The sequence below is a fragment of the Pelophylax lessonae genome, assembly GCF_965119305.1.
Source record: "Pelophylax lessonae genome assembly, chromosome: 4".
NCBI classification, from domain to species: domain Eukaryota; kingdom Metazoa; phylum Chordata; class Amphibia; order Anura; family Ranidae; genus Pelophylax; species Pelophylax lessonae.
Window position 1 is genome coordinate 100,636,247 of NC_138771.1, and position 12,266 is coordinate 100,648,512.

The window sequence follows — 12,266 nt, forward strand, 5'->3', positions numbered from 1 at the left end:
ACATTGAAGTAGTATGTTGGGGTCAAAGTTTGTGATTGTCTGATAACTGTTGGGAAACTGAAGCATACCGGTCACAAGACTATGTAATTAGATGCAGTAAGTGCATATCAGAGAACTTTCTGGAATTGACCCAGCAATGCCAGTGTTCTATCAAAATGCCGCTACCCATCAGACTGTGCAACGGATGTGATGTTCAAACAGGTAGCGGTGATCTGATAGAACACCCATGCAGACATCTTACTACACCCAGCTTCGTCTTTCATTTCAGAGTAATTTTAGCAATAAAGTGAGCGTACATAAATAAATATAGTATGTTGACATCTGTGATGTTGTTTAGATGTTTCATTTTGAAAGCATAAAGTGTTATCAAGGAGCAGTGCGGGGTGTACCAACATGGCCTCCGCCACCTTCCTACTGCTGGCGTCCAGCTTCTTTAAAAATTTTACGCCAAAACAGCATACTAGACTATATGCTCACTTTATTGGTAAAAATACTCAGAAATTCAAGATGTAGCAGGGTGTAGTAAGTTTTCCACATGAGTGTTCTATCACATTACCGCTACCTGTCAGATCATGACGTTTTTGGAACGCATAGGGCAGTGAAACGCATGGTGGAACGCGTCGCGCATGCGCAGTAAGCGTTTTTTGGTCTGAATGTAGCTTCAGTTGCACAATCTAATGGATAATGGCATTCTGATTTCTGAAATTTGGTTGCTGGGTCAATCTCAGAATTCTTCTTGTCAGAGAAACTTTGTAACCAAAGTGACGCCCCATTAGTCCCATAAGTCACACTGCGAGTGGACAACCTACCTATCATAATAAATTCTTTTAGGATATCACAATAAAATAAACATTCCCCAGTAAACTCTTTAAGATTCCTACCCCAGTGCTTGCAGTTTCCAACTTTCAATGCTGCTAGCCCCTGTCCTCTCATTGCTGCTTTCCTGAACTTATGGTCTTCACAGGGAATAGTTAACAGTGAACAGTGCAGTGTGGGGCGGTGTGTATTAGCTTGGAGGAGGCAGGAGGAGCAAAGGAGTGCCTTGCCATTCTAGTCTACGAAGCTGTGTGTTTCTATTGATTCACTCAGCGTAGGGAGTTCTAACTCTAGTCCCTGCAAGAAAGGATGGCTCCATGGGATGCTGCAAGAGAAAAGAGCCACCCAGAAGCATGAAACCTGTGGCAGAGGTCATGGCACCAGCCTAAACTGGACTATAGGCAAGGTTTAAAGGCTAACTAAGATGCATACTCGGTTAAGGAATAAATACGTTTAATATAACTTTAAAGGACAGAATGACTATGAGCATATAGCTGTCCTGCTTTGATCTACAATTGAGACCCAAATTACCACACTCAATAGCACTGTGGGAAAACGTAGAATCGTGCAAGTTTATGAAGGCGCCAGCATTAGTAAAAAACATGGCTTGGTGATTTGTAACCCCATGATCTCGAAAAATCCTCCAAAGATAGAGATCTTTCTCAAAATAACAGAAGCAGTCATCAGCCTATGTCAAAGTACAATGGCAGATTTATGTAATGGTAAACAGTTCACTTTTAAGTTCCAAAAAATATTTAATTAAAAATATGCAACCTGGGCTTAGGGCACATGTGCAGAAGTACATCACCCCCTCCGGACACACTTAAAGATGCTCAGCAGAGCTGGATACCAGTTGTTAAGTCCACATAGTACATAACTATGTACCTATTCAGGTCCACTGGTGACATTTAGGGGACAGTCTGTCCAAGGATATCACTGTGTTTGTGACATAATTTGTGAGTCAGGCACAGAGCCGAGAAGAGGTTCTTTTATATTTTACTGTAGACGCCGAAACTATCCCTTAAGCATATCCCACTTTTACCATAATTTGGCACCACCCACTATTGGGCGTGGCATGCTAGTGGAACTGCAGTTAGCTTTGGCCACATCCCCTCTCCTCCTACAATCTCAGGAATTAGGATTTCCAAAGGTTCCCAGGTATGGATATGTGGCATGCAGTAGAACACAGTAATTAAAAACTGAATGGGACAGAGAGGGATCTTTTATACTTCTGCTATTGTTTAGACATTTTATAGAACGATGTTTATCATTCTTTAATTCTAGAAAGAAAAGCAGCAGCTTTTTGAAGAGTTAGAAGATTCAAAAGAACAAGAAAAGGAAGCAGTACAGATTTCTAGAGGGTTAGAAAACCAACTTGAAGACACAAAGGTAAGCTGGTCATCTGGTGATTGGGCAATTAACTCTTTAATAGGAAGCCAACCCTTCTTTGGGCAGCCCATAGATGAGTCCGTTTTATACGTTCAACCAGCGAGTTAAATGAAAATAACTGACCTTCACCGTGGATGGAGGAATCCTCCCTGCTGAACTATTGTATTCTGACAGTGGATAGACTTCCCTGCTGTCAGGATATGTTGATCAGCATTGCAGGCTATAACCTGCAGTGCTGATCAAGCAGAGAAAATCTGACTGGGAGACTGTACAGAAGTCTATCTTTAGATCAACTTCTGTACAACCTTCCTCTCCATACGTGGAATAAAATTCGGTCAGTCCCTGCTGAATTGGCTGAATGTCAATCCATGTATGGCCGGCTTTAAAAAAATCAAATCTTCCCTGAAGCTTTTGGTATGAAGCTGCTCAGAGTATGTTTTGTATAGAGCAGCATAGCCAAGCAGTAGTTGAGGAGTTCCATGTAATTCACAGGTACCTTTTTGATGCTGCTCACTCTTCAAGAGGTGCTTACCACTTCTCTCTCCAGGCTCATGCTGGCTTATTCACTTCTAATGAGCTCAAAGCCATTCATTGGTTATATGGATTATAAAATGTGTAAATAATATATAAATGTTTTAATTCTTTTTTTTTTCGTACTGAATACCCTTGTGCATCATTAGAACGCTTAGCCTTAGAAAAATGCTAAGAAGATCAGACACTGTAGCCACAAAATGTTTGCTGTGGTTGGACATGAAAGAGGCTGAAACTTGTTGAACCAATGACTAGAAGATCTTTGTTTTTGAAAAGTTTGTTAGATTTTCCAGTGGTCAGTGCTATCGCTGCCAACTATAGTGGAGAAATTTGAAGGAGCAGGATGGGAATTTTTTCTTGAAGGAATGAAACCTGTTTAATAAATCTGGGATTCCATTTAAATAGTACATCTTGATGAAATTTTAAAGTGGAAGTTTAGGCAAAAACTAACTCTAATCCTACTTTATGCCACATTCTAAGACTAATTTATCTAACCCTGTTAAGCAAAAATCGCTATACTTCGTTGTTCTGCAGCTGATCCACTCCAGTCTCCAGCAGCGGAAGTTGTGTGCAGGAGAGAACCGTCAACAGCCGGGAAGTGATGTCACCCATAGAGTTACTATGGGGCTTCCGTTGTCAGCTGCCTCTCCTGCATATGCCTTCACAGTGAAGCCACTGCTGACAGCTCAGCGTTGGACTGGACCAGAGAGGCTCTAGAACAGCTAAGTATAACAATGTTTGCTTTACAGGGCTAGATAGATTAGATTTAGAATGTGGCATGGAGTAAAATTAAAGTTTATTTTTACGGCCATCACCTGCAGATCGTCAGGAATTCACACAGGACCGAGCCCTGTCCTGTCAGCGTTGAAGTAATGGATTTTTTTCCCTTCAAAGCAGGGAATAAAATTCATTAGCAGGGAATAAAATTCATTACTTCCCTTAGTAAAAGCACCTCACACAGTACACTAAAACACTGGTTAGGCACTCATTAAACCCTTTGATCACCCTAGGTGTTTAACCCCTTCCCCGCCAGTGTCATTAGTACAGTCACAGTTCATATTTTTAGCACTGATCATTGTATTAGTTTCACTGGTTCCCGTAAGGTGTCAAAAGTGTCAGTGTCCGAATGTCCACCATAATATCGCAGTCCCGCTAGAAGCTGCTGATTCGCCTCCATTACTAGTAAAAAAGAATTAATAAATAAATAATTCCAGTATATATCCCATAGTTTGTAGACGTTATAACTTTTGTGCAAACCAATCAATATACGCATATTGGGTTTTTTCGTTTTTTTTTTTTTACCAAAAACATGTAGCAAAATACAAATGGCCTAGATTTCTGAAGAAATTAGATGTTTTTAAAAAATGTTATTGAATATGTTTTTATAGCAGAAACTAAATATTGTTGTTTTTTTTAATTGTCAGTCTTTTTTTTGTTTTTATAGCAGCGCGGATCAAATACCACCAAATGAAAGCTCTATTTGTGGGGAAAAAAAGAACATACATTTTGTTTAGATACAGCGTTGCATGACCGCACAATTGTCAGTTAAATAATGCTGTGTCGTATTACAAAAAATGGCCTGGTCATGAAGAGGGGGGGGGGGGGGCGTAAATCTTCTGGAGGTCAAGTGGTTAAGGACTTTTGAAAGAAAACAGTTGACTGAATCATGGCAGAAAAGAATGTTCTGATAAACATGAGCGATAATCTAACCATGTATGGTCAGCTTTACTGTGCCCTGCTTGCATTACGTCTAAAGGTGTTTAAACTAAGAATGCACAACCTTTAATTACACTGTACACTTTTCCACTAACAAAGAATATACAAACTTTGCAGGGACAGCAACAAGAGGGCCACTATAGATTGCCTCAACTGACAGGCCACCAATCTACATCCTTTTGTCAGACAAAAGAGAATGTTACTGACTGCATCCTGATGTGTGGATGGCTCGGTGTTAAACTCCAGGCAAATTTAGGAGAACACAATTCAATCACATTCAGTATGTCAATTTCAGCTGTTTGTCTGGAGTTCAGGATTTCAAATAGTCCACTACCCTGAGCTCTCTCGTACACACTATAAGAAAATCGGGCAAACATTTTTTGCCTGAGGACCTTTCGTGCGATCTTCGTATAGATAGTGTGTACACCACTTTTTACAGCCGATTCCGTCCTTCTGAACTAAAATTTCCGAGGGGACAAGCTCCAAAATGTTTCTCGTGCGGGAACAGAACTAATCATTTTCGTGTAATGAGTACCGTATTTGAACGATTTTCAGAAATGAAAGACTGTGCATGATCAGAAACAATAAACAAAAAAAAAAAAGCCTTTGTCGTACGAGAATTTTGTGTGAATTTTCCTTCATCGGCTCCAATTTGCTGTGAAACAGTGAGGAAAAATTGGATGATCTTTTGCCCGATTTTCCTATAGTGTGTATCCCACTTTAATGTACAACTAAGGGCAATTTTTTGTAAAAGGTTTGGACAGAGTGGAGATGGATTAGAACACCGTCCGATTTTATTGCTGTCTGTGTCCCCGTTAAGGAACCTCTCCCTGTTTACCATTAGACCCCGTTCACACAGGGGCGACGCTACTTGCTGGGGCGACCTGTGAAGTCGCGGTGCACAGCACGGACTTCATATCATTGAAGTCAATGCAGGTCGCCTCCAGGTCGCCCCAAAGTAGTACAGGACCCTTTTTCTAAGTCGGAGCGACTTGTGTCGCTCCTATTAGAACGGGTCCTGTACTACTCAATGGCAGGCGACCCACCGCGACTTGTCAGGCGACCAAGTCGCCTGACAAGTCGCGTTAGTGTGAATGGGGTCTTATCATTTAAAGTGAAAGTAAACAAAGATTCAAAATTTTGGGTTGCCCCCAGAAAAGTTATAGAGGGTAAATCTTCAAATAGGGACATTAGTTCTGGTGACCTGGGGGTCCCCAAGGGGTTCCCTTAATTTGCAGGGATTTCCTCTCACTTCCTATTTTTGGTATGGGACAGGAAGTGACGGCAAATCTCCCTAATGGGACATAGATGACAAAAAAAAAAAAAAAAGAAACACTGACAGGGGTTAAGACCTTCCCTTACTCTAAACAAAAAAAATGCCTATAGTTCTACTTTAAAACCCTCTTCCATATTATGCTTGTGTTCTATTATACTGATGATCGTATGCTTGTGTGTTTTCAGAGAAGCCTCATTAGGATCACCCATGAGCATCAGCAGTTGACTGAGCGATTAAAAGAGGAATCTAATCAGAAGGAACAGTTAAGGAACTTGAAGAATGAAATGGAAAGTGAACGATGGCAACTGGACAAGACAATTGAGAAATTGCATAGAGAGGTATGTGTCTGTCCTTAAATTTCTAACTGTAAACTAAATGCAAGCACAGTATATCACATTCGGTTTAGCGTGTACCAAATAGCGTGTACCAAATAAGGGGTGATACACATTGTAAAATTTTGGGTAGGCTCTGACATTTTCTGAAAAGCCTGTAGTAGTCGCTAAAGATGATCAAATGTAAGCATCTGTTTTTTTTTTATAACTAAAGAGATTGGACCTTTGACCAATAAAAATGGACTATTTTTCAGAAATTGTACAGTAAGTTTAGAAATATTAGATTATATTCCGTCCAGTCAATGTCTGTGCAAGGTAAAGTATTCTTATGCATTTGTGCACAGAAGAGAACAGCATGATGATTACTGTAAATTTTTGGAATGTGTATAAAAAGTTATGAAGATGGTGACAACACACTTTATGAGAGTTTTCATAGTAACTAGTAAACCTCATCGAAAATATCTTTAGCATTAAAACTGCTTAATGAGTATAGCAGCTGTGTTACTGTCTTACAAATGAATGAGAGGGATCCATCAAAGCAATCTCATATAGTGAAGTGGTTGTTTACAATTATTTTTTTGTATTTTGTCTTTCCAATCTAGATGTATGTTTGTCATTATAAAATAATTAAAGGAGAGAAAAATAAGGCTAGGTTCACACTAGCCTGCATGTTTAAAGGCAGCGTCTTACTGTGCAGAATAGTGCACCTTTGGCTTCAGCAAGGAGAAGTGCAATATGCATTTCAGTGCATCACACTGCTTGGTTTTTTTTTTCTCAGCTTTATTTGAAAGTGTCACAGTTTGTATGGCTGAATTCGCACCGCAATCGCACCCAACTCGCACAGGACCCTTTTTTTTGGTCCGTAGCAGAATCGGATCGCATGGTAGTTCACACTAGTGCGATCCGATTCTGTGCGAACTTGCAGATCGCACTGAGATATGCGATCTGATCTGGGGGTGTCGTTAACTTTTAATTGACACCCCCAGCATATCGCATATGGCAGTGTGAACTGCCAGGGGTGCGGATGCGATGCGGGAACACGCTGTATATTCACAGCGTTCCCGCATCGCACAAATGTGGACCGGGACTTAAAGGCTAACTCCACTTCTGTGACATAAGAAAATTTACCAAAAAAAAAAATTTGTGTATATATATATATACAGTAAAGACCAAAAGTTTGGACACACCTCTTTCAAAGTGTTTTCTTTATTTTCATGACTATGAAAATTGTAGAGTCACACTTCAAGAGGTAGTCACCTGAAATGGTCTTCCAACAGTCTTGAAGGAGTTCCCAGAGATGCTTAGCACTTGTTGGCCCTTTTGCCTTCACTCTGCGGTCCAGCTCACCCCAAAACATCTCGATTGGGTTCAGGTCCGGTGACTGTGGAGGCCAGGTCATCTGGCGCAGCACCCCATCACTCTCCTTCTTGGTCAAATAGCCCTTACACAGCCTGGAGGTGTGTTTGGGGTCATTGTCCTGTTGAAAAATAAATGATGGTCCAACTAAACGCAAACCGGATGGAAGAGCATGCCGCTGCAAGATGCTGTGGTAGCCATGCTGGTTCAGTATGCCTTCAATTTTGAATAAATCCCCAACAGTGTCACCAGCAAAGCACCCCCACACCATCACACCTCCTCCTCCATGCTTCACGGTGGGAACCTGGCATGTAGAGTCCATCCGTTCACCTTTTCTGTGTCGCACAAAGACACGGTGGTTGGAACCAAAGATCTCTAATTTGGACTCATCAGACCAAAGCACAGATTTCCACTGGTCTAATGTCCATTCCTTGTGTTCTTTAGCCCAAACAAGTCTCTTCTGCTTGTTGCCTTTCTTTAGCAGTGGTTTCCTAGCAGATATTCTACCATGAAGTCCTGATTCACACAGTCTCCTCTTAACAGTTGTTCTAGAGATGTGTCTGCTGCTAGAACTCCGTGTGCCATTGACCTGGTCTCTAATCTGAGCTGCTGTTAACCTGCGATTTCTGAGGCTGGTGACTCGGATTAACTTATCCTCCGCAGCAGAGGTGACTCTTGGTCTTCCTTTCCTGGGGCGGTCCGCATGTGAGCCAGTTTCTTTGTAGCGCTTGATGGTTTTTGTGACTGCATTTGGGGACACTTTCAAAGTTTTCCCGATTTTTCGGATTGACTGACCTTCATTTCTTAAAGTAATGATGGCCACTCATTTTCCTGTACTTATCTGCTTTTTTCTTGCCATAATACAAATTCTAACAGTCTATTCAGTAGGACTACGTAAATAAAGCTCTCACAGTACATCAGTATGTGAAACAAGATAGGGTGTCAGAGTCCAATGTGACAAAAGTCCATCACCAAAAATGCTTCCAATGGGGTCATGGGAAGGAAACAGCTAACCAAATATAAAGCAGTTGCTGGTAGTATGCCTCCACCTCACCACGTGCAAATCCCCAAGGTTATGCTCTTACCAGATTTCTCTGTACAAAAAGCCCGTAGTCAATGATGTTCTCCAATAGATTGTCACCGAACTCAGCACTCAATAGCATTAGCTCACGGCTGCAGTATCCTCAAACCTTGCCCATTCCAGCATGAGCGTGGCCCATTTTCACTACCACTGGAAAACTTGGTGTCGTCAGCTCTTGTTATTCTGAAGAAATCATTCTGTTCCTCTGTTGACAGATTATGGATTTGTAGCGCTGCTTGTGCTTATTAACTTGTTGGTACGCACCATTTTTATATATCAATTATTTTAGGCAGCTGCTTTTTAAGATTTTAAATTATTTTTGTCTATATGCACATGAGATATTGCTGCATTTATTACTAAGCGCTGGGTGATTGAGTTATAAGGCATTTCTTAGCACTCGGTCCTTCTCTACATATTCAGTAAGACTATCAGCTGTGTATCCACATGACTTCTGCACAACACAACTGATGGTCCCAACCCCATTTATAAGGCAAGAAATCACACTTATTAAACCTGACAGGGCACACCTGTGAAATGAAAACCATTTGAGGTGACTACCTCTTGAAGTGTGACTATACAATTTTCATTGTCATGAAAATAAAGAAAACTCTTTGAATGAGAAGGTGTGTCCAAACTTTTGGTCTGTACTGTGTGTGTATATATATATATATATATATATATATATATATATATATACCAACTGAGAATAATAAAGAAACCATTGCATACATAAGTACTCAAGTGTTATGCATAAAGCAACAGAAAATACAACAGTAACAAAACAGCTGGTGATTAGGACATTTTAGAAGCACAGATTTCCACTCAAAATACACAAATGTGCAGACAGAAAAGACAACAGGACACATGATACCATGGTGAGCATGTCTCCTACCCTAATTAAATTTCAACCTCTCCAAAGACCGTGGTTGTCCACTCTGACCATATTTTTTCAAATTTTTTTGACATCTCCTTGCAGTACAGGTCATTTTATACATGTTCAGGGTATGATTGATCAGATCAACCCACATCTGTAAGCAGGGCTGGGTCAAGAGGTGGGCAGGAGGAAAGGCCGCCCTGGGCACTGTGGTGTCATGGGCGGTTCAGGGGCACCACTAAGCGATAGATTGATTGGAGTAGATTTGTGTTGGGAGGGGAAATTGTGGGGGGCGGCAGGAGGTAACAATTGTTCTAGTTTGGAAAATTAGGTGTGCTAGGAGTGGTGATTTGGGGGGAGGGGGAGGATTTGTGTTGAGAAGGGAGATGGGGGAAGAGGATTTGTGCTAGGATGGAGGATTTGTGCCTGAAAAAGTAATATGGTGGGGGGAATTTGTGATAGGAGGGGACATTTTTTTTGGGAGGGGGATTTGTGCTAGTAGGGATGAATGGGGGCAGTTGTGCTAGGAGAGAGAATTTGAAGGGGGGGGGGGGGAATTGGGGGAGGGAAATGTGTGCTGGGAAGGGGGATTTTGCATTCTGTCATTGGATGAGGTGGGGAGGCAGGGCGGTGATGTCCTAATTGCATGCCCACGTTATATCCCATAGCTGATGGATCGCTATGAAAGGTGACAGTCACTGTGGTAAGCAGTGCTATTACAGTGATCGGCACAAAGTTCTGGGTCCTGAACCAAATGGTTGCCCTTGGGTGCCTGCCTTAGGGGTAATTTATGAAAACTGAAGCAGCTGTGTATGGCAACTAATACTTCCTTCTCCCCGGCTTCTTCGCATGGCCAGCCTTTACCCATTTTCATTCATGTTGGCAGACAGGCACCATGACAAGATGTTACTGTGCATGTGTAGCTCAGTGTGAATTTTAAATAAGACTGCAAGCAGGCAGGTAGGTTTATTATTTTTTTCTTTCCCGACCTTTTTTGAAGGCTGCGGAAGCATGACAACATTGGCGTTGATAGCCTGGTAGTTGAAATTACGAGCCCAACAGGGTCTATCTCACGTCACAGGTCCAGAATTTTATTGGAGATGCAAAGCCCCTAGGCCTATTGAAATACCGTAAATACAGTAGGATATAAAATTAATATGTACGCCATTTGCAGCATCCATGTTGTTATTCAAGACTGCCTTTTCTTTCTCCCTCTTCCTATATGTGAATGAAGCTTGATATGTATTGAGAAAGGAGAACTCTGAAAATTGATTTGGAAACCTGGCATATTTGATACATAATTTGGTGGTGCACAGAGTAAAATGGTGACCACCTTTGTGGTAGTCATCTCAAGGAGGGGGGTCATTTATGGCGTTTTTTTATGGTTTTATTTTGGATGTGTTCATGTTTTTTATATACAGTAATAGGTGAATGAATATTATGATTTCTATGGCTGTTTGAGTAGGTATAAGCACCTCAAAAGCCTTGTTAATCCTCTTTTTGTCATCTAGAGTTGGCAATTGTAATATACCTTAAAGTTACAGATAAGCTTTTAGAACTTTTTAGAATTCACATAACTGCCTTGTAAAGCTTCCTCACTATATGTAATTTGAGCAATCCTGGACCTAAGTACTGCTTAGATAAAAAGTGCTGGAAATTTATTGCCCATCACAACTTAACTGAATCTTGGTTTCCTACTCCGACCTGCCCGGGAATTATCGCAGCTGCAGTTTAATGGGAAATTCTTTTTCTCATCATAGTTTTATTTAGGAGGTTCATAGTGCTTATGAAGTTGCAGCTAGTAACCAGACTAGACATTCTGTGCTAAGAATAAAATGTTTGAGAACAAGCATCATCAATTCCATTAAAATATAGGAATGAACATCTCCCACTTTATTGCTCTGGTTTTATACTTTTTTTTTTCTTTATAGTTCAAGGATTGTAATTACTTGTAAAGCTTCAAAGAGCCATTCTGTAAGTTAATTGTAATTCTTCACCAAGCAGCTGGTTCACTGCTCTATTTTTGAACTGTTCATGAAGATGAGTTTTCTTTTGGTTATTCATTAACAATTTGGGTCATTCCCAAATTACTGAAAATGAATTGAGCAGAACACTTTACATTCTGCAGTGCAGCAAATGTCGCCTTGAATTCATGTTAAGAGATAAAGAAAGACACGTGTTGTACAGTTTGTTCTCGGTTTACTAAGAGGTGCTGTTTGAAAGGGCTAAGGGGTTGCTCAAATAAACATTAGGTGTGTGTAATGAGATGTATACTGACAGTATTTAGCAAAAGCGGTCATTAGATTGTGCTTTTTGTGCAGTTATAGAGAACTTCCCCAATAAAACATTAACAGGGCAATAACATGGACATACAGTTCTAACCTTCAAGCTGGTTGTTATCATCGGGAACACTTTCTCTGCTGAGCAGAACTGGAGCAATTTGCTCTGCGTGTTTTACATTACACAGGGTTACACAGTACGTGACTTTCTCATGGCTAGGGGTCCTGATCTTTGTTTTTCTGCTAGAAGTGTTGTTCTCTTCAACAGGCAGTCACTTGTTCTGCAGTCACAATCCTGGATCCAACTCAGCCTTTCATTCCACCTCCAAAGGAAAAAAAACTGAAATATTCATTCTGGTTACTGACCAAAATGGATGTCTGTGATGTTTTATTTTTTTGGTAAAGTATTGCTTGTGTTATTCATTTAGGATAACCATCAATTCTAAATCCCTTACTAACATATAAGAATGAGTCTTTAAAATGACCCTGTCACCCTAGGGTTGCTTGTAATTGCAGCCTGTGCTGTGAAAGAAGACCATGTATACTTCTCTTTCCACATCTCTGCTGTTTTGCTTTTTCCAGGTGGTCCATGTCTTCCATCTTTTCTGCTTTGCTT

At 40.8% G+C, this 12,266-nt stretch overlaps 1 protein-coding gene across 2 annotated transcripts in view; it reads left to right on the top strand.

Moving 5' to 3' along the window:
* Positions 1-12,266, top strand: part of CGNL1 (cingulin like 1) — a 191,895-nt gene that overhangs the window by 131,313 nt on the left and 48,316 nt on the right. For both annotated transcript variants that reach the window (XM_082254053.1, XM_082254054.1), the window contains exons 10-11: positions 2,101-2,205; positions 5,914-6,066. In XM_082254053.1, the coding sequence (XP_082110179.1) occupies positions 2,101-2,205; positions 5,914-6,066 (258 nt within the window). The remainder of the gene's footprint in view (positions 1-2,100; positions 2,206-5,913; positions 6,067-12,266) is intronic.